Source organism: Rousettus aegyptiacus, unplaced genomic scaffold (genome assembly GCF_014176215.1).
Source record: "Rousettus aegyptiacus isolate mRouAeg1 unplaced genomic scaffold, mRouAeg1.p scaffold_m13_p_11, whole genome shotgun sequence".
In the NCBI taxonomy this organism is placed as follows: domain Eukaryota; kingdom Metazoa; phylum Chordata; class Mammalia; order Chiroptera; family Pteropodidae; genus Rousettus; species Rousettus aegyptiacus.
The window spans coordinates 15,982,398-16,010,076 of NW_023416286.1; the positions used below are offsets into that span (position 1 = coordinate 15,982,398).

At 43.1% G+C, this 27,679-nt stretch overlaps 1 protein-coding gene and 1 pseudogene across 4 annotated transcripts in view; one reads left to right on the forward strand and one right to left on the reverse strand.

The window, feature by feature from the left end:
• SLC25A15 (solute carrier family 25 member 15) overlaps positions 1 to 27,679 on the forward strand; it is a 47,627-nt gene that overhangs the window by 11,640 nt on the left and 8,308 nt on the right. Inside the window, exons 1-3 of one of the 4 annotated variants that reach the window (XM_016120006.2) lie at positions 17,584 to 17,740; positions 18,760 to 18,886; positions 23,922 to 24,180. In XM_016120006.2, the coding sequence (XP_015975492.1) occupies positions 18,832 to 18,886; positions 23,922 to 24,180 (314 nt within the window). In that variant the 5' untranslated portion in view covers positions 17,584 to 17,740; positions 18,760 to 18,831. Of the gene's footprint in view, positions 1 to 17,583; positions 17,741 to 17,886; positions 18,035 to 18,759; positions 18,887 to 23,883; positions 24,181 to 27,679 lie in introns of those variants that run through there. The other 3 variants (XM_016120009.2, XM_016120011.2, XM_016120008.2) reach the window with 3 other exon arrangements.
• LOC118609349 lies at positions 110 to 14,614 on the reverse strand (annotated as a pseudogene).

Consider the following 27,679-nt stretch of genomic DNA (forward strand, 5'->3'; position numbering starts at 1 on the left):
GCCATTTGCTGTCAATCTGTTCATGCTAGTGGACCACAGTAAGGCAAATAGAGAAGACTTTTCTCCCTGTTGGCTGAACGATAGAACACAAATGTTGCAGTACAGGTGAGTTGCAGGTACTGCAGCTGCTTGCTTATGCATTCATCAAAATGCTTGCTTGTTTTTTTTTTTCGGCTTTTCATTTTTTTTCCGCTTCTCATTTTTTTCCGTTTTTCATTTTACTTGCTCTGTCTGTATATTACTTCATAATTTATATTATGAATTACTTTTCAGTCACTACCATCGCCTGTATATGTAACTTTATTTTTCAAGAAATATGTTGCTTTGTTGTCTCTAATATACCACTATTCATCGATAGCAACATATTTACTTTTAGCTATATGATTTTACATTTTATTTACAGGGTTGGTAGACATTATCGAACATCCAGTATTTGTAATTTCATAGTTCCATTTTATATATATGAAATCAGTATGCTTTATGTGTCAAACAGTCCTTTTCCCTAAAATCAACTCTAAATTAACTTTCAATGCTTCTGTGTAAAAGAGTACATAAAACTTTCAAACAAAATTGGGAGTTACCATATAACCTGCAATAAGGTGATTATATCAACAATGTTAACTGCCATGAATGAGCACTAAACAATTTATATCTGTCGCCTCATTTAATATTTTGAATGACATCAGGATTATCCAGTGCAGGGTAATTGTGTGTCATAGCAGGTGGATGACACCATGTAACAAGGAGTCCAGGAACAGTCAATATTTGGAAATCCTACTAGCCAGGCTGAAACTGTTCTTTGTAAAATAAGCCTGCAGAACAAACCCCACATATCCAGTAATTAATTTGAATTTACTTTTGACCCTACTAGCAAATGTATTAAATTGTTATGAACATCTTTATAAAGGCAATGTCCTTGCTGAAGGCACAAAAAAGGAGAGAAGGAGGCTAGATGTGCTCAACTGAGGTGTAGCTCGTCATGAGATTTCCTGATTCGGGTAGGGAGTAGGTATTGCATAACAAAATGTTGAATATAATATTTCCCTTTTTTCATGGGAAGAGTGAGAGCTGTTTTGTCTAGCACCTTCCACATGGTAAATTTGTATCTTTCTCCCTGTATATACATATAGTTCCAGCTATTCTAGTTTGTAAACCTATACACTCAATAGATCAAACTATAGTATCAAACACAGCCTAAAACAGATGTGTTTATATAAAATAAATATAGATGTATGATATTTGTATCAATATGTAACATTTAGTATGTGGAACAAAGTTTAGTCCCCTTGATATACAAAGATTAGTAAAATTTCATCCCTTTTTCAAGGGTTGGTGAGTTGGTTGGGGTCACAGATTAACAGGTGATATAACAATATATATGAGCAATAGGTACAAAGTGACACACTTACAGGCTCCTAAGGGGGCCCAGATAGAGGAGCGTCCTCAGCCACATTAGCCTTTTCACAACGTCTTCAGTGTCCAAAGCCAGAGGACAGGGCGACGGGGAGGTGGCATTGAAAGACTGCCACAGCAGTGCTTTCAGGACCTGGGACAGAAGAGGAAGTGGTTTTGTGCCCTTCCAATTAGACGGTCTGGATGCTTGCCTTTTCTTCCTCTGTGTAAAATGACTCATTCTCAGTATATTTACAAGTAAAATAGCTTTGGATCTTAAGTTTATCAAAGACCAGGATCATGTCATTCTAATGTGCACTGCACAGCATCAGACATAGAACTGTGCTGAAACAAATGATTTCTGGGGATGGCAGAGAAGTTTACAGGCAGGACTGTCCTCGGGCCAAACTTTGAAGTATCTGTAAGTTCCCTGGCCCCTGCCCCTAATCCATTGCCTTTTCATACTCATTCTCTCACCAGCCAGGATTCTGCCCTCCTGCTTCTCAGAGCCTCCATGCTTTGGGCCTCACCCAGGCCTGGCACCCTGGCCAAATCCCCTTTCCAAATTAGCCTTCTCCTCCCCTCTCCTGCCTGTCAAACTCCCTCTCTCTCATCCCACCAGGAGGACAGATATAGATGTAATTTAACTTACACTAATGTATAAAAGCCCCAAATGCTGGTTTATTAAACGAGCTATCGTAAAAAAAAAATTTTAAAAATTAATTTTTAAAAGAACTTTTAAATTCCAATAAGTAAAGCTTACTTCAGCTGAGATTGTTTTCCTTTTGTTCTCCTGCTCTCTCAAATTGTGCCCTCAAGAAACTGCTTCTCTACCTGAGTTAATTGGCACTGACTCTTGGATATATTCGTGATGTTCAAGTGCCCCTGGAGCAAAAATAATCTCACTTCACATAAAACACTCCTATTGTGTGCGCACAGCCCCTACTGAAGACTACCAAAGATTGGAATCTGAGCTTCTGGGTCCCATCATTCCTCTCCCCTCCATCCCAGACCCCCAGTCTAAAAACCACCATTATCTTGGGCATTGATGATTTCAATAGTCAGCTAACTGGCTCTCTTCCCCAATTACCACTCTTTTACATTGTTTTTTCTCTACCTAGCTGCCAAAGTGATTGCAATAACTTAAATCAAACCATCTATTTTCACCTGTTTAAAATCCTGAATTGGCTTCCCATTGCACATAGAATTATTTTTCTTCCTAGAAGATAAGATTTCATTATCTTACAAATAAACCTGACACAGTCAGAAACACTGAACAGGTAAAGTACCAGTGTGGAGGCCTGGTGATGAAAAGATAGAGCAATCTAGTTTGTTTCCCCCATAGAAAGATATTTCTATTACACAAGAATAAGGGTAGCTGACATATTCAGCAATCTATTCTGTAGATGCTTTGAGCTAAGGCATAGAAAATCTTACCAGGTGGGGTCTGTGTAAGACAAGAAACTAGGCCTAATGGCTTTAAATGACCAGCCTTGCCTGCTCCTCTGCCCTCCTTCCCTACCTCTCTCCTCACCTTGCTCACTGCATTCCAGCAACACAGTCTTTCTGTTCTTTGTACAGGTACAGCACAGCTTTCTTTACAGCTTTTAGTTTGGCATGGAATATTCTTTTATCTGGAATATGCTTCTTAGAGATTGTCCCATAATTGGTAACCCTCACATCTTTCTAATGTAGGTCAACAGTCAACCTTCCCACTCCATCACATGGCCTTGTTTCATTGCCTTCCCAGCATTTGTCACTATCTGACAAGATCTCCTTTCATTTTCATTTCCTTAACACATTCACTGAGTGCCTGCAGTGAGTACTATCTTATGCACTTGGGTTATACTAAGGTACAAACAGACACGCTCCCTGCCTCATAGAACTTACAGATCTTGTCAGTCCTGTTGTTTGCTGATTTATTGTCAGCCTCCCCCATTAGAATATAAGCTGCATGAGAGGAAAGACCTTGTTCGATCTTTTTCACTGCTTTATTCCCAGAGCCTAGAACAGTGCCTGGCATATCATTCAAGATCAATCAATATTAGCTGATAAATAAACAAATGCTCATATTTTTATTAGGGTACATAAAACAACATTTTAATGTCCTCGGGTTGTGATAAAATTAATTCATTGGGTTGCTACTTAGCTATAAAAAATGAGGCAAATAAGAAACCTAATTATTAATTATTCAAATTACTGTTGGGGTGATCTAAAATCCATCATTTTCCAAATAGCACTGAGGGGTCCTTGGCTTTTTCTGCTGATGAAGTAAAGAATTATAGATCAGCAAGATTTAGAAAAAGTAAGATTAAAGTACATTTCAAGAGAGAAATGGGCAACACCAAAGATGGCTGTAGCCCCATGGAACTTAGGGTTTGTGTCTTATATTGACTTCTGGATGTGCGTTTACAGGGGTGGTGCTGGATGATTGGTATGTGAGGTCCTTTTGATTGACTTTTGGCTGTTATATAACCCTTTGCTTACTGCTCATGTGGTTACTCAGAATTCAGTCTGTTATAATTATTTTCATGAACTTCTGGGAACATGCATGATTTTATAAAGATGGTATTACAAGGCTAAGTTTATGGGAAGGTTAGGGTAATACTAACTACACAAACACTTGTGCCTGGAGCAAGTCAGCATCTATTTTATGGCTTTTTACTCCTTTGTGCCTCAGGATGTAAGAATAATTTATAACCATAAAATGGGGTTCCAGGGAGGTCTTTGAGAGGGACCTTCATTTCCCACTCATGCCTACCTACTTAACAAAATGATCAATGATAACAATAGTTAGCATTTATTGATCACTTACTATGTGTCAGTTACTGTAATAAGTGCTTTGTATGTATTATCTCATGTTGTCTTTACAAATTCCATGACCATTTCCCCTTGTTAAGATGAGAAACTTGGGGCCAAAAGAAGTTGTTCACCCAAAAAACAAACCCATAGATACAGACAACAGTATGGTGGTTACCAGAAGGGAAGGGGGATGGGGGAGGACAAATTGGGTAAAGGGGGTCAAATATATGGCAGCGGTTCTCCACAGTAGGAAACTAGACTTTTGATGGTCAGCACAGAATATACAGCTATCGAATTATAATGTTGTACACCTGAACTTTATATAATGTTATTAACCATTGTTACCTCAATAAATTTTTTTTAGAAGTTGTCTACCATCACAAAGCCATCAAATGGGACAGCCAGGCTTTAAGGACAGGACAGTTCAACTCCCGAGTCTATGCTTTCAGCTTTCTCTCTGTGCTACCCCTCCACACGTCCACATTCACAGCACAAACAGTGTCTACTGTTCTCAACAGCTCCCTCTACCACACTCTGAATAACCTCAACACTCTCAGCAGGGCCTGTAGGACCATTGGAGATCAGCCCTGTTTCTCTGCTAGCCTCCTCTATTATGCTCACTTCGTACCCTGCACCGAATCACTGTGATGCCCAGACTTTGCCACACTTCTTTTCCCTCCTTGCAATTATATGGTTTGTTCCCTTCTTTGAAACTCCTACTCATAGCTCCTATTTCTACTTCAAGACTCAATATTCACCTTCTTCAGATGCTCTTCTTGTTTTTCCAAGCTGAGTTATATGCCCTTACCCTGTTGCTCCCTAGCACCTTGAACATGCCTCTATAATTCTCAATGGACTGTCTTCCTTCACTGTAGTACAAGGAGATGAGGCTTTGCTTTTTAAAATTTATTTATTTTAATTAGTTTCAAGTATACAGTACATTGGTTAGACATCTATATAGTTCATAAAATGATCCCCCTCAATGCTCTCTCTCCCTCCCCTGACCCTCCACCTAACCAACATTTTAATGATAGCTGCATTCCCTATGCTGTGCTTGTGACCATCCATCAGCTACTAATTTGTATTTCTTTAGCCCTTCACCCCATTCTCCCAGTCCCCAAAACCCCCTCCCCTCCGTTTGTCACCAAATTGTCCATTATATTTGTGAATCTGTTTTTGATTAGTTCGTTCTTTTTATTCTTTTAATTTCACATATAAGTGAAATCATATAGTGTTTATCTTTCTCTGTCTGACTTAAATAGCTTCTAGGTCCATCAAAGTAATATCTTTTTCCATCCCCTGTGTATGTCTTTTAATCTGAAGTGAGTCTCTTATAGGCAGCATGTAGGGGTCTTGTTTTCTTATCCATTCAGCTTCTCTATCTTTTAGTTGGAGCACTTAATTATTTTCCATTTGAGGTACTAATTGATAGGAATGTAGTTGTTACCATTCTTTATTCCTGTTTTGATACATGTTTTTTCTTCTTAAAGAAGTTCTTCCAACATTTCCTGTAATACTGGCTTGTTGGGGATAAATTCCTTTAGCTTATTTCTGTCTAGGAAGCTCTTTATCTGTCTTTCAACTCTAAATGATAGCTTTGCTGAATAAAGTATTCTTGCTTGTAAATCCTGGGTTTTCACCGTTTCTTTTGAGAAATGGGGTGCTCCCTTATAGGTAACTATCTGCTTTTCTCCTGCTGCTTTTAAGATTCATTCTTTGCACTTAAACTTTGGCATTTTAATTATGATGTGTCTTGGTGTGGGCCTCTTTGGATCCCTGATTTTGGGGACTCACTGAGCATCCTGAGGTTTTATGTCCATTTCCCTCACCAGGTTAGGGAAGTTTTCCATCATTATTTCTTCAAATGGCTGTTCGACATCTTGATTTTCTTCTGTTACACCAATCAGACGAATATTTAGAGCCTTTATAGTGTCCCATGTGCTCCTTAAATTATTTTTATAGTCTTGGCATCTTATCTCTTGCCATTCTGATTGCGTGTCCTTGGCTTTCCCATTTTCTAGATAGGTCATTTGAGCCTCTTGTTTATTGACTTTGTTTATTCCATTTAATATACTTCTCATCTCAGATAATGTGTTCTTCATTTCAGACTGGTTTCATTTTATAATTTCCATTTCAATTTTTATGTTTTTTTTTATCTCTTTGTTGAAGTTCTCGCTGAATTTATCTACACTTCCCAAAAGTTTATTGAGCATCTTTATAACCAGTGTTTTGAACTCTGCAACTGTTAGGTTACTTCATTCCATTATATTTGGATCTCTGTTCTGTTCTCTCATATGGATTCTGCTTCTTTATCTTCCCATTTTATCTGCCTTTCCACATCTGTTTCTATATACTAAGCAAAGCTCCTAAGTCTCCCAGTCTTATTAGTGTGGATTTGTGTAGCAGGTGTCCAGTGGCACAGTCCTGAGAGGGGTTCAGCTGCAGGCTAAATTTAGCCCAAGCCCCAAGAGGGGCTAAATTTAGCCCCTCTGGGGCTAACTGTTAAGATTCTGAGGCTATACCTGGATGTGGCTTGGGGTGGGGCCGCTAGTTGGGGGAGGCGGGGTTTCAGGGAATCCTCTGAGTGGATCACCCTCCGTTATCCAGTTTGATGACGCTTCAGCTATGGCGGCACTGTGTCCATGCACTGGAGGAGGAAGTACTCAACAGGGAACAATGGATACCACCAGTACTTCTGTACAGAGTGAGTCTCACATAGGTCCTCACTCCGACAATGTCTCCCTGTAAGTCCCTGGTGTCCCCTTTGTGAGCAGCCGAATCAGCACTGGCGCTCAGCACTGGGAAAGTCTGCTCATGGACACGGCCTCTTTAAGAGGTGTCTGCCATTGCCGTAGCCTACGTCTCACTCAGCTGCTCAAGGCTGGACAGCCCTGTGTCCTTGCCCCGTCATACCTTCTGCCATTGCAGGGGGATTTCTTGGATTCCTCTATAGTTGTATGGCTTGCTCATCTAGATCCCAGGCAATTTTCCCTTCCTCTTTGCTCCTTGTTTTTCTCACAACTTTGATTTGGTCACCAGAAGGATGAACAGAGCCTCTATCATCTATGCCATTTTTTTTTTTCCTCTCTGAGGCTTTGCTTTCATCCCAAATTTCCAGTGCTTAGCACAAAGCTTGGACTAGAGATGCTAAGTGATGGATCTTCATTTGAGGATAAGCTGAATGCCATGTTTTAGCATGGAGTTTAGAATGTAATGTAGAGTCATCACTGGCAAGACACATGGAGCATATAAATGGTGGCTGTGAAGCAGAAATATTGGGCATGGTGGGGTGGCAGTAGGGATGGTACTTAGAGCATCAGTTGGTAGAACCATACCTTTCCCCCATTCTCATTCCAGAAGACGTTTCTACTCATCCAGCTAGAAGAAGAGAAACTGGGATTTTTCCCTCAGGCATCTGACTCCAGACCTTATCTCTAGGCTAAGGTCTCAAATTTACTGGGCCTTCTAAAGAATGAATGCATCCCTTTATTTGTGTATTTTTTTTAGTGGTTTGTCCAGAACAATCAGTTTTCTAAAATCACCTTTTAAATGTTTATAAATGGCTGCGTCTAATGACACTTATAGAAAGATTAAGTAATTTACCCAGGTTTACACAACCATTAATAGAGCAATTTGTCTCTAGACCCTGTTCTCTTAACCACTAGAATATCTTGTCTTAAAAACAATTCAGCCATTCAATTATTTATTCTATAATTACTTGTTGAGCTCTTTAGTGTGCCAGCAACTACTGTTCCCAACCAGCAATGTTCGGTAGAACTTTCAGTGATCCATATCTGTCCTGCCCAATATGGTAGCCACTAGCCACATGTGGCTATTGAGCACTTGAAATATGGCTAGTGCAAGAAGCACTGGATTTTAGATTTATTTTATTGTAATTAAGTTAAAATTAAGTAGCCACATGTAGCTACGGGCTGCCAAAGTGGAAAGTATAATTCTCAACATTAGGGAAATGTAAGTTAAAAACAAAGGTCCTTGCTCTTATAGAGTTTACATGTGAGAGTGAAGGTAGAGGTGAGAGGAGGGGACAGACAGTAATGAGAAGCATAATATATAAGTAAATTATATAAGGAGGGGCTGGGTTGCATTTTAAAATAGGGTGGTCAGACCAATCTTAGAACTTTAGGATCCTGTGGTTATGATAATTCAATCCAATCCAGTTTCGACTCCACTTCCTCTCTTTCCTCTTGAGAGTTCAGCTCCTTGAGGATGGGGCAAGAAGGGGCTAAGAAAGAAAGGCTTCCCTTTTGAACTGGTCTTGCTCTGAGTCCATCTGATGCTGGTGGTCTCTACCAGGGTGAAGGCTCCTCAGAGACTGTGGTGTGGGGTTTTCTAGGGGATGGTGTGCTGGTTCACCCAGCCCCCTTCATTAAGGAGTACCCCCTCCTATGAAGTCCGCTGTGTTTCTCTTCTGTCATTAGACCACCCCAACACCCTCTTTGGAGAGGGTGTACCACCTCCTTTGGTTCCCTGGGAAGCTCCAGGGCTCCTCCCCTTCTTGTAATAATTATTCTTCATGTGGAGTCATGGGAACCACTGTTCTTCCCCAGGCCACTATTCCTTCAAACCAGCTGGCCAAATCTCCCCACCTTCAGAAATCTCTATGTGAGAAATAGACACTAATCTTCATGTCTATGTGACCCCTATACTCCAGCCATCCCAAGATACACACCATACTCTCCCAAGACCTCCTCCTCATGCTCATCTCTCCCTGGACTGTAACTGCACCATGGAGCATGCTGGCTTGGAAAGTGAGCTATTCCCTTTGATATTTGGTAATGCAAGCCCTGTACTGTCTCTGCCCCCTACAATCTCTCCCTGTGACTAGTGACAAATATCTCCTCCCACTCACCTAATCAATTCCTTTCCTAGTACTAGCTGTGATAGCAAAGCCTAGGCAAGGAAGGTCAGGCTGATGGATGATGAGACCGTGGGTTCCTCTTGGTTAACTTTTCAAGGTGTTATTAACCCACTCGTGGTGGCTCTCTCAAGAATGCATGGTGCTTAGCATCTCTTCCCCTAAGCTTTAAGCCTTAGCACCAGTTTGGGACAAGAGAAATCCTACTCAGCATTCTTACACTTTTTGGTGTTAAATCACAAGTATAATTTTTAACTATGTATTAAATGATCAATATATACAGTCTCCTTGGGGTGGGAGGATATAAAGCCCTCCTTTGGCTGTCTTGTTTAATTCATAGAAGGAGATTCTCTATAAGAGGACAGTGTTACACTTCAAATCAGCCACTCACCACAGTGACCAAAATACGTGAGAGAAGAAGACATATCTAAGAACTATAGGGTTGAGGCAGTCTAGCATGATGATTGCCATGATGATGATGGCCTGCTCTGGTTAATAGTGACCAGACTAGGAACTATTCCTCCAGATTCGATGGTGAAGATATATATTTAGTCCCTGAGCTGATGGCAGCTCTTCTTTGGCAGTTCAAGCTGAATTTAAGTGCTTCTTGTTCTGAAAACTTGAAGGGATATTTCTGATTGCTATCAGATATAAAGATGAGAAATGAAACAAAGAACCTGAAGGAGAAAATTTATTCATATGATACTTTAGATACATTTGCATTTCTAATATAATAGAACCAATTTTAAGTAGATTTTATAGCCTCTAATAATCATAATAGAAAAAAGCAAAGAGAACTGGCCTTTCCAGCTTTTGTTTATAGTTTTATTTATGAAATGCTCATCATGCTTTGCATTATTAATTTGTTAAGTGTGAAAAATGTGCAAGTGTGCTAATGCTTTTCATTTGTTTTTCTGTGAGATAGATTACTGTTCATTCTATTTCTCAAGCCACTTTTTAGTACCAATTTCAAAACCAGTTTTGGTATCACATCTAAAGGATGGCATCATCAATGAATGTGCATGTGCCTCTAAGAGTTAGTAACTGAATATTTCCTGTATTTAAAGCAAATTAACCTTTAGAAAAGTTTCCATCGTAGATAGGTCCACGTGTGGGAAATTGCGCGCACACACACACACACACACAGAAGAGAAAGAACCATATACATTTGCAACTTTAATACTGGTAAATTCTACAACAGTGATGCAATCCAACAGGTTTATCCAATGATTCATTTCAACATATAGTACCTCAAACCCACCACGGGCAAGGCCCAGAGGGCCAGGCAAGGAGTAAGCCACAGTTCCCGTGTCTCAACAAGGGACTCAGCAGATTCTGGACCAGACCCTGAGAGCTTAGCAAGTAGCTCCTCCCCAACTCAAGTCTCCTCTCCCAAAAGTCTCAGTCTTACGCTCCAGGGAGCCAGATGGCCACATTTCCCAGATGTGCTGCCCTGATGCATACCTCCAAGCCTTTGGGCATTTCCTTGGACAGGAACACTCGGTCTGTCTGGAGTGGGCATGAGTCATGTTTTCTGGCTGCTTAGCATTGTTTGAAAACCTTGCCTGTGTTCAAAGAACTTCCTAACAATGAATCCTGTCTCTCCAAAACAGAAGCCAGAAATCCTAGCCCCCTCTGCAGATCAGGGTATAGGCAAGTGACTCAGGCTCCAACCATCAGCTGTGTCTACATGACATATCAATATGGAAATGAACAATATAAAGTAATGTAAAGTAATATAAAGCAGTAGGCATGGCATGGAAGTGGCTTATAAGGCAGAGCTGGTAGGAAAGTTAGCCGATTTTGGAAAAGCAGGTGCTACAAGACTGAGGCCTTGGCGTGAAAGGGCAGCAGTACTGACTCACAACCTAGGGCTCTGCAGGAGCTGCAGCCACAGCTTCCACAGTTGATCTGGGCCTGGGGACTTGTTTCAATAAGTCCTTCAGGGTGCCTCATTTCCCCATTCAGCAATCAAGAGCTTACCCATTGTCCTTTTAATCAACTTCTTTTGTGCTCCAGAGTTGGCCTCCACTGATTGCAAGTAAGAGTCCTGAGTCATGTTCAACAAACAGACTTTCATCCTCTTAAAAAAGGGCCATTTGCCTTTCCAAGTCCACTCTGATATGGAGGTCTCCTGGGGACTCCTCTGAAACCTTCTTTTCCATCTTTTCCTCACACTCTTCTCTGGGATGCCACACTACCTATACCCCTCTTGCCACATGCCCTCCCCAAATTACAATTATGTTTCTTCCTCCTCTACTTGGACTGAGGTTTCTTTGAGGCTAGCCATTGTCTCTTTCATTTTTGTATTTCCAGCACTTAGTTTGGGTTGACAGAGCCTAGCATGTGATAGGTACTAAATGAAAGTTTGTAATTGATATGAATCAGTGATCCAATTGGCTTAGGAGAACCAGGGATCAGGAAAAGGCATGTAAGGTGGCCATGGGTATATAAGTCTTGGTCAATAGTAGGGCAGGATGGGTATATAAGTCTTGGTCAATAGACAGGCAGGATTGGTTAGGATCATCTAATCTATATTGACATGTAATCTGCTTTTTAAAAATGATTATATACCTAAGCACTTCCCCATATCCATAATATGCCGTAGGGGACGTTCATGATTATGCAGCAGAACTCTGCTTCCCTACACCACCAGGTCTGCAGTGGTGATGTCTCAGGGACAGTGGGCCTCTCCCTCAGTCTCAAGGGCCTACAGCATCATTGGTTTAAACTAGGTTTGACTAACCAGCCAAATCTAGCCTGCCACCTCTTTTTGTATGGCCGCGAGCCATGTAAAATATTTTCTAGTATTTTCGACAATTATTTAAGACCTTTAGTAACAGGCACTTGCAGTTTGTTGACTTTTTTTAAAAAATCAAATTGTAAACTTTTATTACAAATTAAAAATGAATTTCTTAAAAATCTCACCTTGACCAGATATGAAACAATTTAAAAAACTTTCAAAGTGTATTGAGAAAAACCAGGCTTAAAAAAAAAAGTTTGTCATTGCCAATAAAGAGTTATCTTTAGGTAAAACAAATAAACAAAACCCATGTTGCAGCGATTATACAAGTAGTTCTAGTTATCTGGACAACAGGTACAGAAGCAAGCACTTACGATCTTCAGCTCCAATCTTTTGTTCATTTCTTATTGCTGGACCTTCATATTTATTTCTTCTTGTTGGACGACTAAACCTGGTGATGATAGAGACTGGTAAGCGGGCATTTACTCAGTTCCGCCCTGCTCAGCCTCTGAGCAGAATTCTCAGCTGGTGGTGGTCGGCTGCTTTTGTCTCTGCCATCCAGTGGTTTAGGAGTTTCTGGACATCTGCATCAGTAACTGAAGTTATGGTGGTACCGACGCTGAAGTGGCTGCTGACCTTGGGTCTCATCTCCTTGATTTTCCTTGTGTTCTTCGTGGCTGTCTGTGGTGAGGAGGCCCCCGCAGAATCAAGGTCTATAGCCGCGTTGCTTACTTTGTCTCACTGGTCTACCTCTGCACCCCGGCCGCCAGCACCCTGCATCGCTTCTCCCTGCAGAGTCGAGACCCATAGGGTCTCCGCCATTAGTGAGGTAGGAACTGTCGCCTGTGGTAGGGCTGGCGCTGTTGGGCCTGGCCTTCGGAGGGCTCTCGGATCCCTCATCATCTCCCCCATTCTCACGCTCTGGTAGTTCTGCTGGTGATTGCGTGGCTCCCGCAAGTGGGCAGTGTGTCTCGTGGTTGCAGTCTGCTGCAAATTGATGCCTGCGCTGGAACGCCACCGGGGCCAGTGACGTTTGCCGCCTCTGCACCCTTTTCTCCTCCAACATCAAACTCCACAATTAAAGGTACTTCCTGGGGTCATCTTCCTTCAAGGCAGTTTGGTGCACAACTACATCTGCCTTGATGTCATTCCTTTGATGAAACCATATCTGTTTCTCATGTTGAACCATTTTACATCCCCAAACCGTCAATGTGATAATCTCTTTGTCCCCTCCGGCAGGCACCTCTGATAAGGCCAACTGGCTGCTGGGCTGCTGGGCTGCTGGTGGTGATTCCCTGCTTGGTGTCAGCAGCCCTGAGGGCGGGAGCAGCAGGGGGGCGAGGCCTACGGCTGCTGGGTTTCTGCGTAGCTGCTCTTGGCTGTGGTAATGTGGGGCTAGGCCAGAGGTAGCAGTGGGGCTGCTCAGGGCTCTCTGGGGGCCACTCTCCACTCATGATGGAACGTTTTACAATTTTAAGTGGTTGGAAAGAAATTTTTTAAAGAATATTTTGTGACAGGTAAAAATTACATGAAATTCAAATTTCCGTGTTCATAAAGTTTTATTGGCACACAACCACATTTATCTATTACAGTGTCTATGGCTGCTTTCGCTTGTAACAGCAGGAAATAAATAGATGTGACAGAGATTACATATTCTCCAAAGCCTAAACTGTGTACTAGCTGGTCCTTTTCAGAAGTTTACTGACCTCTCTTTTAAACCAATTATGGTGACTATATTCTCTTCTCAATGTTTATGTTTTGGGGAGCATGAGACTGGGCCAATAAACTATAACAGACGGTTTGACAGATAGCTTCTGGGAAAGGCTTTTTCTTCTCTGATAAAAAGGAGATATGGGGTAATGCTTACTTTCTGCCTTTGGATGTTGCATGTGAAGATGTGATAGAGCTACAGCAGCCACTTGTGATCATGGGAAGAAGTCAAGAGGATCACAGAGAAGCTGACCCAGATACTTTTGAGCTGTTAAATTAACCAACCCTAGAACTTTATACCTCTATATTTCTTTTTGTATTTAAAATAAATATACTAATACTTGGACGTTCTGTTACTTGCAGCCTAGTATATCCTAAAGCATATGATTTAAGAAAATGATTTTTTAAATTATTGCACAGTATTTCCTCTTATTAAAGATCCATTAAGTTTAAACAATTTATGGGCATTTCTCCTAATTCTTTGCCATTATAAATTATGTCCTTTTAAAAAACATAATTTTACAAATTTAAACCCAAGGCTCATGAAATAGTCACATCAGTTATTAAAAAGCTGCCAAGTAAAAGAAGTTGGGTAAAAGGTACAAACTTCCAGTTGGAAGATAAACACTAGAGATGTAATGTACAACATGATGGCTATATCACTCACACTACTGGATATATAGGAAAATTGTCGAGAGTAAGTCTAAAGAATTTTCATCACAAGGAGAAAATTGTTTTCCTTTTTTTTCTTTTTATTGTATCTATATAAAAAGATGGATATTAGCTGAACTTACTGTGGTGATCATTTCACAGTATATGTAAAACAAACCATCACGCTGTATGCCTTAAACTTATACAGTGATATATGTCAATTATTTCTCAATAACACTGGAAAACAAACTGAAATTGCCTCCTCTTAAAATACCGTCCTAACAACTCTTTCATGGGATACTAACTACCCCCTTATTCCACATAGACAGAAATCCAAATCCATATTCATTTCCAATACTGTTGTGGTGCGTTCAAATCTAAGACCCACGAAGCCAATTGAGATGAATTATGAGCCTTTATTAGCCGGCCGGCGACTGACTCTCCCCACTAGAGAATCAGCCCTGAGCTTCCAGAGGAGGTAGCTTATAAAGCCTAAAACCACATCAGGCAAGCAGGTTTACAGAAGCAGAAGTTAGTCATTAGTATATCTTTGCACAGGACATCTAGAACTACACCCTGGTTAAACATTAAACAAGCAAGCAGATTATAGAAGCAGAAGTTGGCTGTTATCTTCTGGTACAAAGATATACTGTTTCTGGGGGACTTTTAAATCTTATAGCAAACAGGGCCTGGTAGACAGTTCTGTTATCTGCATGCTGGTGGTGATGTTGTTCGCTTTTTTTTCTTCTTGGGAGGTGGCACTTAAAGATATCACTCCCTGTCTTGTCTTTGTGACTAGCTTACTGGAGAATTTTCCACTTTTACAATACAAACTCTGATTCCAAAAAAAAAAAAAAAAAATTGAGTTTTCAATGGAAATTACATTAGTAGCCAAGAATATTCAATGGGAGTCAAAATTATGTAATCAATGCATTTTCCCTTTTCTCATTAATTAAAAGTACCTTGAATCAGGTAATTTATGTTTTTGAATATTTACAACTCCAATTAACACTTTGTTAAAACATGCCCACATGAGTATAAGGGCCAAAATCCTTCAAGTGGCAAAATTATTTCTCCTTTCAGTATCATTAACCAGTGCATTATGAAATTCTGTTGAAATGGTAAAGGCTCCCTATTCCATGTAGCCACTCTGTCCCCTTACCTCTGACCTATGTCATAGCTACCACTTCATTACAGAGCACTGATGTCTCTGGATTGTGCAATCCCAAGTGCAGCAAACAGCTACCTGAAGCAAAGAGGTCAGTGTGCATTGACTTGTTTGTTGTTTTGAACTCAGGTCTGAAATACTTTTGGGTTGACTCTCACCTTGAGAGCAGTGATTAATCTAAAATTCTGTTCTCAGGAAGCCATCAGATTCCTGGGGGAATTACCCTTAGAACAAACTTTGCATGGACACTTTCATGATTCAATGACTAATTAGTTCCTTGAGCACCTGTGAGATGTTAAGCTTCTTGACATCTGTATACTTCTCTATTCCTAAAACAAAAATAGCAGAAAGAGCCACTGCTGTAAGGAATTTTAAACTGCTGTGGTAATTTTATAAAATATTATGAAGAGATCTATTCCAGGAGAATGAACTTTTGGTTCCTGCAAACTTCATTTTAAGAGGACGCCTTCTGGAAGGTATAACTGTACAGGGTAGTGGTTAAGAATACTACACTTTGTTGAACAACTAGGATTGAACAAGAACTAGATTTGGACAGAACTTTGACGAATCTCAACTCTTAGTACATGTATAACATTGGACAAGTGACTTCACCCCTCTAAGCCTCAGTTTTTTTCACAGCTTCATGCATGCCAGTCATGGAGTTACAGCAAGCAAAGCAGCAAGCAGAGGAAAAATGTATGAGAGTTTGTGCAAAAAATAAAAAAAAAATTAAAAAAAAAAAAAAAAGCAAATCCTCTAGATTAGGGGTTAAAAATTTGCAGGCAACTTTTCTGGTTGCTTCTTAGTTTACAGAATAAATTGAGGCTGAGGGTTGCTAACGAGGTAAGGGAGAGAAGAAATATCGAAGGCTTGGGGAAAGTGATGAGAGTTTGGAACAGGCTTTGTGAGAGCAAGAGAGGAAGGGGCTAACGAGAGACAAGACAAAAAGTATGGGGGAGGCAGAGGAGGAAATGATGGCTCAGCAGGGATGCCAAACAGTGATCTACGGTAGCACAGGGTGGATTGCTTCTGGAGCAGAGGAATTCAAAGGAGATGCAGTCACTTGATAGCTGGGAAGGACTCACTAAAAGTCAGATTTTTATGCAAGTATCCAGGCTCCAAATCCAGAGCTTCTTCTAATCTATACCAGGAGATCTGGGTCTGTCCTTAATTACTTTCCTTTGGGTCTATTTTCTAGTTGCAGATACCTCTGGACCAGGTGATCTTCAAAGTCCCTCAGTCCTCTAGAATTTTGTAGTTACAAAACTGGATGTTCTGCTCCTGGAACTGCTTCTCACTAATTATGCTACACGCTATTTTAGGCACGTCATTGAAACTACCTGACTTGTTTCTGTAATTGAATTATGTTTCAGAAGCTTGAGTTTTCAAGTGCTGGTCCTGTGATCACAGTCTTTGTGTTGGTTTGATGCCCGAATTTATGTAGCTCTGAGACGTTCATACCACCTCCCCCCTCGAGGGGGAGGAGGGGTCTGTTCAGTTGTGCGTTCAAGTTAATCATTCACACAAGTCAAATCAAATATTTGTCATTGGACCGCAATGAACATCACTTAGCTACACTGCAGAAGTCCAACACAATATCCAAACAGGGCAGACAGTTGAAAAAGAAAATAACATGTTTAAAGTAAGAAAACATGGTGTGGAAATGAACCAACGCAGTCCTAAGGCCTCGACTGAGTGTTACATTGAGTAGCTGCCAGGAACAGACCAAGACCCTTGACACTGAGTTGATGTTAGCTGTGTCTTAGGGCCCTAGAGAAAATTCCCTTACTCCCAGCATACAATAGATTCCTTGAGTAGTGCTATTTAATAAACTGCCAGAGAGCCATGGAAATAGCCTAAAAGATCAGAGAGGTCGACTTAGTTACAGTTTTTGTCCGTGGGATGCAGTTCGTTGAAGGAGGCAGAATGGGATTTTTTTTTTTAACCGGCAATAAGAGAATTTTTCATTATTTCCTTTCCGGTACTTGTACTCAATTTTAATTTAAAATTAAGGCTTTGAACCCCGAGTTCCAGCAAGGTTAACCAGCCTACAGACTTTTCTCCATCCTCCTAACACCCCACACCCGCCGCCCTGAGGTCCCATTAGAGTGGAGCCTCACGGAGGGCCTCAGAGAAGCGGAACCCTCTGCGGCTCCTGCAGGCTCGGCCTCGCGGCCTGCGCGGGCGGAGCGCGCCGCCGCACGGCGCCGACTTCCGCTTTCCGGCGCAGGACGCTGCCGAGCCCCGCGGGGCCGCCTCCCCGGGGCGCTCCCGCGCGGGGGCGGGGCGGAGGGCAGGCCCACCGCCCACCGCCCACCGCCCACGGACTGGGGTGCGGGCGCCCCCGCCGCGTACCGAGCAGGCAGGGCAGGCGGCGGGACCCGAGCGGGACGCGGCGGTGAGCGCAGCCCCAGCCCCGCGCTCGCGGCCTGCGGGGAGCCCACCGGGAGGGGGCGGGCGGGCTCGCGCGTCCGATCGGCGCGACCTTCGGCTCGGCCGGCGCGCCGCACACGTGCCCAGGGACCCGCAGGCTCCGCGCGCTGCCCGAGGCTCCCGGGGAGCCTCGGGCGGCGCGGCCTCCTCCTCGCGCGGGTTACTGGCTGGGAAGTGCCGTCTCTTGCTCTCGTCCCGCCGTCTGGCCCCCGGGCTCCGCGCTGTCTGTGTCTGAGCGCTGGGGACGGCGGAGGCGCTCGTGAGTGGAGGTCTCTCGCAGATTTCTGGGTAGTTAGCTTTCAGAGCCAGGAAAAGAAAGTTGGAACTCGTCTCCGTAAGGTGCCCCTGGTGCGGACGGCGCCCCGCCTGCTGCTCAGCGGCAAGGCTGTTTTGCGTCCTAGCGCCCTTGCGCCGCGACTCTGGTGACTGCTGGCGGGAGGCTTCCTACCGCGCCAGCTTAGCCTGAAGCCAGATCTTCCCGTAGCAGCGTGTTACCTGGTGGAGAATGTGGCCTCATCAGTTCTACAACAGAAATTAAGTCCCCCAGGGAACAATTAAGGTGTTTGGCCACCGCTGTTGTCTCCTGAAGTTGGACCCTGGTGTCTTTAAAGAGACGCTGAAATGATTCAGTTTTATATTCAGTTGGCACTGAATCGGTTTTAACTCGCATTGAGCAGTCTTGCTTCTCCAAACAATGTCTCCTTCAAGCCAAAGCTATGCAAAATTTGAATCAATTGCCCACCTTTTCTTGAGTTAATTTGTTAGTTCCCATCACTGTTTACTAGCCTAATAATTCTACAAGTAGTTATTGGTAGGATTTGATTTGTTTAAGTTGGCTTACCTGAAGGAGTTCGAGTCACAGTGATGACCCAGTACGAACCGCTGTGCATTTCTAAGAAAATGTCCATACCAAAAGGAATCAACGCACCGAGAGGCCATAACTCATCTTCTTTGGCCTCAATTTTCCATCTTGTCTCCACCCAGGGATATGAGGTGAACTCATCTTAAGTTCCAGGGAGTTGCCTTCCACAGAGCCCAGCAGAGGAGTGAGTGACCATGACGTCCAATCCTGCCATCCAAGCTGCCATTGACCTCACAGCAGGGGCCGCAGGTAATCCCAGAGAAGTCCTCTCCTCCTCATGTACCTTCTACAATTGAGATCGAGGGAAGGCATGGCAAAGATACTGCCTTTGTCACCCCAGGAGGCATATACTTTAACTTGGAGCTAATCTGTTTAACAGAAGTGTAATATTGGGTTGCGAGAATAGCAGAACGTAGAGTAGTTCTCATTATATTAAAACTGTATGAGTCAAGGTGCAGGGTGGGAAGGTCCCCAGTTTTCAGCTGGGAAACATCGCAGCTCAGAGCTGAAGTCCTGTGTCACAAGGCCGGGATATGCAGGTGACTTGGGATTCCACTCCAAGCTTGGTGGTCTTTAGAGCCCTTGTAGTACAAAAATAGCACTGTGCCATCTCTCCAGGGAATCCCAGTGACTGTCAACTATTGCCAGGGTGAGAAAGGAGAACACGTTTTAGAAATGTCTGATAAATGAGACTGCCGTTCACTTTGTCTTAAAGACCCTAGGATTTGCTCGGGAATGGGGGCTGGGCCTAGGGCCAGGGCCCAGCGCAGACTGGCCCCACGGGGCACAGGTAAGTACTCCTGGGCAGTGCTTGCCGCACACACGCCACTCAGATCACGTTTGCTCAGCCTCACACAAGAACGGAATGGGAAGTGCGTGGCTGATAACTTGTCCTCCAGATTCCTGTGTCATGTGAGGGCTGGAGGAGCTCTCCAATGCTCAGACTTTCCAGATGAAAACCCTTGTTAACCCTTGCCTCCTGTGCTGATTCTTATAATGGGTTGTAGCGCCCTCAAGTGGAGAGGCTAGAAGTATGGGTTACCCAAAGTCCTCTTATCCAGTGGGACTTCAAGGGTCAACAGATCAAGTGCAGTCAGCCAGCCGCCACCTCTTATATTGTCATTACTTCCATTGTAAAAAATTGTGGTTCAGAGAACAAAGTATTTTACTGAGAACCAAAAGTCAGCCAAGGTAGGCTATTGAGGAAGGCTAGGGATACCACTTTGCAGACACTGATAAGAAGTACAGGGCGAGGGCACGGTTCCCAGGTTAGTCCACAAGGAGTGCCCCACCCGAGGAGAAGGGAAACTAGGGGTGCCTGCCTTTGGGTCAGCCCCTCACCCTGCTGTGAATTTGAGCCACAGTCCCCCAGGCCCTGACCCCCACCCGGCCCTTCCATGCCATATTTGGACACTGACACAGAAACAGGGGAACCATTTGGTCTCTACAATGGGAGGATATTTAATCAGAATGAGAGATTCTCAGTTTTTGGAATTAAATGTCCTAAAGTCAGTCTACCAAAGATGTCAGATCTATTGTGATAGAATTGAAAAGCTTATCTCTTCCTAGAAAGGCATTGGTATAGACAGGCATTTGGGTACCACATTTATAATCTAAAATAAATTTTAAAGCTATAAATTGCAACAGTATCATTGGGAGTCTGATATGTGAGGTAAAGCATTTTCTGGTGACTGCCTTTTTACACCAGTATGAATGTGTGTAGGGCTCTTACACATGCTGGTAATAGGTAGGTATTCCTGCGCTGGAGACACAGGGACCCCACTCCCTGATATAGTGCTGCCCTGGATTGTCCTACTTATGAGGACAATAGGCTTCTTTGCAGGGGGCCTGTGTTCTCAGCTTGGTGAGGGACTCATGGGTGCTAGGCAGAGGATGGTGCTGTTAGTGACCTAAGACCTCCCTCTACGTGGAAGGGAAATGGGAAGCAGCCATCCCACCTTGGAGGGGTCTCAGTCTTCTAATGAGGGAGGTAAAGGGCCTGTAAAGACCATTGGCTCTAATGCTTATTGTCTGTGTAGGAAAGAGGCCCAGAGCAGCACAATGGATTTGTTCAGGCTCACACAGTGAAACGGTGTAGAGACAAGGTTAGGACCTTGATTGCTTGTCTAGTTCTGTTCTGTCTTTGTTTTAATGAGATGTAATGGGCCAGCAGCACTCCAGGAGGTGGAGTCAGTGTGGAGCCTTCGCTGCCCCAGCTCTCTGTGTGGGGCAACTGTTGGGCTTTGGGATTTTTCTGCTGGTCCTTCCCCAAAGTGGAAGACCCCTAGTGCTTTGTGGACACAGCCCACCTATGAAAGTGATTAGTATGTAAGAGCAGAGCCACTCGAGGTCTGAGGTGATGTGAGTTTAGCATACAAGTGTTCTTTTCTCTACGTCTCCTTTTTCTTTTAAGCAAACCTCCCCACCAAGCAGATTTTCAGTCCAGCTCATCTAATGTCTGCAGCAGCCATAGGAGAGATTCCAGAAGAGGCTTGAGAGCCCCAGGCAGCTGGGATGGGGAAGGATGTGAAGAAGATAGTTAGGTAATTGAATAATTATTGAAATGAGACAACATGGAAGTTAGAAGTTAAACTGCAGTGAAGGGAAACCTGTGGTAGCACTTTAAGATTTAGTAGTTTGAGAACTGTAAAATAATGCACTCCTACTTTGGCTACTCCGTTGGAGTATGCTTTGTTTAACTAGTATGGTCAGGGAATATGGCGTTTTAGATCATGCAAGTTTATCCTCTCAAATGCCAAGGGTAAAAACTAACCAAAAGCCTTTTCTGATTAGAGTCTTTTGAAAATGATACACCTCTCTGTGTGGTTAAGCTGAACATTTACTGACCTCCAGAGGGGTTGGAAATTCTTATCTCTTTGTGGGTGTACCAGGGTGCACCAAGTCATTCTGGTTGAAGGTCTGCTTCTTGATTTTCACCTCTGCCCTCCCTGCAAGCCGTCCTTTACCCCAACACTGTTCCTGCCCCATAGATTTCCTCAGCACTTTGTCATTTGCTGACTCAAGTGTGTCAAGGACAGAAAATCTACAACACCAACCTTGGTAAAGGGTAGCCTGCAACATGATCTGAGCGCCTCTTTTGCGGAATAAAATATAGGGCCAGTTATAACACCCACGAGGGAATGCAGAGGGAACGCATTTAAGGAAAATGAGATGATAGAGGTCTGAGCTCTAAGCACGTGGAGAAACATTTAATTCCTTTAAATGATTCATAGCTTAATTGACTTGTGGGGTAGCTGAGGACCTGCTGGTGTTCAGAATAGTTGTCACCCACTTAGGACCATGGTGAGTACCCCAACAGTATCATGCGTGTGTGGTAAGTTACCTGGGGAACTAGTTTATGACTGTGGATGAAGGGAGAGAACTGTAGCTAGCATTTGAAAATTTATTAGCCTCCTCCCTTCTCCCTGTTAGAGGTATAACTATTACAGATATACAACAAATACATATTGCAGTAACCTGTGATGTCTGAACTGCTCAGGGCGATTGGGTTAAAATAAGGAAAACTTCCAGTTAAAATAGTAATGCTCCGAATTATATGTTTTTTTTTTTTTCAATTTCTCTGCATCTAGGTTATCTAAATTATGTACCCACTTTAAAAATTCTGACATTCACCTTTTCTTTTGGAAAAATTATTTTTATATAATTAGGCTCCTATTCTGACCCATCAGTACCTAGGAGAGAATAACTAATTATAGTAACATTTTATTAAATTATATTTTACTAGTTGAGAATTGGGGATAATTTGGCAAGACAAATCAGAAATGTGTTATTACTTTCAAAAAAGAAACTAATAGTAGTGATAGGCTCGTGGAGATCATACTTGTGATTGCTTAAAAGAAGAGATGAAAAAGTTTTCCGACTCGTTGGAAATGTCTGTTTAGTTGCTAATAATTAGGAGTTATTCTTAACAGCCTATCCCCCACCTCTACTTTCTACAACTCAGTTGGAGTAACTGTATCATGTTGAAGTTATGAAATTGCATTTCTTAAATATTTTTTAAATTTATTGGGGTGACGTTGGTTAATAACATATAAGTTTCAGGTGTACAATTCTATAGTATATCATCTGTGTATTGGATTTTGTGCTCACCACCCATGTCTACCACATATTTGATCCCCTCTACCCTATTCTTCCTCCCTTCAACCCCTTCCCCTCTGGTAACCACCATACTGTTGTCTGTGAGTTTGTTTCTTAAATATTTTATGCAAGCGTTCTCTTCAGTTTCGATGAAGCTTTAATAACCTCATCCAGTGGTTATGTTTTCTGATTCAAGCAGGGGACATCTGAGATAGGGTGGCCTCATAGGCCCAAAGGATGGTAGAAACATTGGCCAGTTCCCAAAATGCCAACACAATCCAAGGTCTGGGGATATTATAGGGTACTTTTAGGTCTGTCTTTTCCTTACTTCAGGATTTTTCTTGAAGTAATCCAATGCAATTTATATTTGCTGTATTTAATGTTCTTACAGTATAAAAGCATATATATATATATGATTATTGCTAAGTGAAGGTAGGTTTCAGTCCATTCCCTGTCTGTACACAAATCATTTATTGGTAGAATCCAAATAAGAGGTTTTTCTATAGGGTCAAATATTTAACTCTACAGGGATTAACTAGCTACTCTGTTTTCTTTATCTGTTGCCTATTCCTTTATTTTTCTGATACTTATCAGCACCACTAGGCATTAGGCAAAGAAAAGTGATTAACTCTTTCCATACTTTCCCTCCCCTTCCCTTCATGTGGCCGAGTGTGCGTCCGTGTGTGCACGTGCACACGCGCGCACACACACACACAAACACACACACAGCAACTGTAACCGCTATTCATTAATCCCGTGTAGTGTGGCAGCCATTATGCTAAGCCTTCTCTTCCATTGTGATCTAATCCTCGCTAACCCATGAGGAATTGAGGCTGGAAAGTTACATCACTTGTGGAGGATCTCACGGCAGAGGCAGGCTTCAAGCTCAGGTCCCTCTGATCCCATTGCCAGTGCTACTGAACACACGCCATACCTTTGCATCCAGTGGCTTTGAGCACACATTTGTCCTCTGACTGTGTGAGCTCCTTCGGGGCTGGAACTGGGTGCTGGGCTCATAAGTTGTTTATTGGACTGGGCTAGAAGATCTGGGGAGAAGGGGGTCTGAATGAGTTGAAGCAGAGGTCAGCAGCCAGGTAGGCTGCCTGTGCCTCATTTCCATGAGTAATGGGGGCTGCACTATTAAACAGCCATAGACTTGTGCTGGAGACTTCTGTCCTGGTTGCAGCGGGCACAGCATGTGTCCTGACCGGGCAGCCCTTCGACACCATGAAAGTGAAGATGCAGACGTTCCCCAACCTGTACAGGGGCTTCACCGACTGCTGTCTGAAGACCTACTCCCAGGTGGGCTTCCGTGGTTTCTACAAGGGGACCAGCCCAGCGCTCATCGCCAACATCGCCGAGAACTCTGTCCTCTTCATGTGCTACGGCTTCTGCCAACAGGTGGTGCGGAAAGTGGTGGGACTGGACAAGCAGGCAAAGCTGAGGTGAGTTGAGGACACTTTTATATTTTGTTAAAAAATAGCAACGACACTGTGGTATGGTCAAGATGTTTGTGATACTCTATGGGGAAGAATGTTCCCTTTTTAAAAATACTTTTTGATTATGACTACATTGTCATTGTATTGAAATACACATGTGCATTACACAAAAGGAGAATTGGCACCCCCACTGACCCGCCGTGGAGGAGGAGGCTCCCTTACCCTCAACCTTCTTCAGTTCGGATAACAGTGGTGGTGCTTCTTCTCTCCTGGGCAGAACTACTGGACAGAAACTGTAGCTGCAGCTTGTGGCCCAGGTTTTAGGGTCTTCTCCAGCAGCAAAATGCAGAGCCTTGGAAGAGGTCCCCTGAACCTAATGAGTTTGAGAAGAAACTTGAAATTTTAGAAAGGGTCAGAAGCATCTGGAAAAATACAGGCGAAACCACTGTTTGTTTGGCCAAGTCCGCCCCAAACATTAGTCTTTGGCTTATCATTCTTGGGTATTTATATAGAGAGAGACTTTAAAGAATTCAGAACCCACTGAGATATTTTACCTGTGTCTTCTTTGAACATTGACTTATTTAAAACTATCATATCAGCTTCATGGTTGCAAAGGGCAATCTTATTGGTCATTTTGGTAGGAATTTGAAATCCTATTCCAACTACAGGTTTTATTTGACTGAGTTACCTTCCTTTTGTACAGAAATGTTCTCTGGAGGTGCCTAACGGTCTAAAGATGTACCCTTTTATAGGTAGGAATTCCGATCTTGGTGGATGGAACCTGTTTTTTAAAGACTTGGGACTAGATGAGCTCACCCAGGGGTCAGGAAAAAGAGAGGAAAGAAATAAGCAGAAGACAAACCAGGAGAGTGAGGTTTCTCATGACAAACTGGCAGGCACAACCTCTTGTGACTAGCTCTCCTCATCCGACAGAGAGCCTATAATGAGGGGACCTGGAGTACGGGTCTCCAGCATCTTTAGAGAGGGGCTCATTGAGAAGAAGACAGGAAACCGAGCAACCATGTGACATTCTGGAGGACTCCTGCAGTAAAGAAACCATCCTGTTTCCTTTGGCCCAACCCAGCACTTTCTTCTTGTTTGAATTCAGAGTGGCTACCTTTTTCTTTCAATAGAACAGTGTTTGCTTATCACCTGTCAGGAAAATGCCACCTTCAAGTTTATGACATATATGTTATGTTTTTTAGCCCTCACTGCGGTCCTGTGAGAGGAGCAAGGCAGTTGTTACCTGTTTTACAAACGAGGAAATGAAGTGCAGATACTGACACACTCAAAGTCACTAGTTGGTGACTGAGAGCCAGGACTCCAACCTGTCTTTTGAGTCCTTACCCAGCATTCTTCTCATGAACATAGTTGAGGTTCTGGAATATTGTGTCAGATCTAGAGAATAGATTAATAAGCAAAGGTAGTGAAAAGAAATAACTGCTTGAGAACCTGTCATGAATTTCTGCAGGAATATTCCAAATATTTGTCTGTTTTCAGTTTGAACAGTGTCCCAAGTGGTGTTCTGCTTTGACCTTTAGGGGTCTTACAAGGCAGGATTGTTCAGGTACATGTTTGTTTAATGAGTGACAAACAGTCGACTCTTACAAAATCCCATCCTACTCCTGTTGCCATTTCAATTCCAACTCTAAACACTTGTACTTTAAGCTGGATTCCATGGACCTCATTTAGTGCACCGGTAGAAGGAGCTAAAGTCCACTGCATATCTGATCTGGCCTTGCTGTTACACTGTAATGGCATGCTTGGTGTTTGTTCAGGCGTCTGAGCTGTTACTGTATCTTACACCGAATGGTCAGCTGCATTTATTGATGCCACCTTTGTTCCAGCAAACTTGGCAAACTGGCTAATGACCCTACTTGACTGTTGCCTGTCAGCAGGTTGACAGTCCCTAAAGGAGGCCAAGTATGGATCTGCAAGCTGGCTGAGAGCAGAAACCATTTTAAGCTAAGTAGGAGTGGAGTGGGAAGGAATGGAGTGAGCAGCGGGCAGTTTCCACACACTGGAGGGCCGAGTGCCAGCACGGTTATTTATCTGGCTCTCCTATGGAAACGGTCTGATGTCTAATTCTCTAAAATTAAAAGAAAGTCCATACTGCGAGCAGTGTCTTCCTCCTGAGACAGCCTGCTCCAAGCAAGCATGTGAGCCCTGGCTCCTGCCATGCATTTGTCTGTGGCACCGAGGCCAGACCTCCAGAGGGTAGGATGTTGGGGCGAGATTGGAGGCAGCCTCCATTTGACACTAACGCTTGACATTGTTAATGTAACTATTAGTTTATGGTAAGTTTAGGACAACCGAATATGGACGGTCTATTAAGCTTTTGCTCACAATTGGAGAGAAATTGCAAGGGGCTGTCTCTACCTGGGGCAGTCAGCTGAGGGGATTACCAGGGTTTTAGAAACCTGTGAGTAGTGGTGGTTTTCCAGTGACTGCAGGATGCTGGCCTTAACGGGTGTGAGGAGCCAGTTGTCTTGTTGTGAGGAGCTCAGTCCTTCCTGCCCAGCGAAGGGGTGGTTTCACCCCCCATAATCCCAGGATGAAACGCTGTCTCGGGTTTGGAAAGGATTTCCCTTTCTCACCCCCATGAACGCTCGGGGAAGTCTTCCTGGCAGTTCGTTTCTTAGACTTCCCCCACATCTTGATCTCATATTGGACTCCAGTTTCACAGTCCTGCTTGTGACTGTGGCTGGTGGTACTAAGAGGATATGAGATGAGGGGACTACTATTTTTGTATTTTGTGCATTCATTTCTCCATTTATATTTCCAGCTTAGCCATTTTACCAACACTGTCGAGCTTTTTGACTCGCACTGGTTTTGCCCTCTTCTGTGACACCACCATACACTTTTCATGCTCTCTGTGTTGTTGGCGCCAGGAGGTCACCAACTGACCTGGGAAATATTTTTGGAACGAGCAACTTTTTGGTTAAAAACTTATCCTGAATTTTCATTTGTGGTAGTTACATTCCATCCGCTTGCTCTGGGTTGGATTTGGAGCATGTAAGGATGGCTTTAGAACCTAGCTTTATTTAAAATTTAGTGACATACACACTAAAGTGTTAATAGCGCATATTTTGGGGTGGTGGGACTATGGGGTAATTTTTTCTTTGTCTCCTTGTTTTTGTTTTATATGTCACTGTGTGTTTTAGTTCTGGCAGCTGTAACAAAATACCATTGGCTGCCCAGCTTAAATAGCAATTTGTTCCTCATAGTTCTGGAGGCTGGAACATCCAAGCTGATTTGGGATGTAGTGAGAGCCCTCTTCCTGGTTTGCAGAGGGACACCTTGCTGTGTTTTTCATGGCAGAGAATGCAAGCTAACTCTGGTTGATTCTTATAAGGGCACTAATCCCACCATAAGGACCCCACCCTCATTCCCTCATCTAAACCTGATTTCCTCCCAGAGGCCCCCTCCTTCAAATACCATCACATTTGGGGCTCAGGCTTCAGCTCAGGAATGTGGGGATCGGAGACACGAACATTTAATCCAT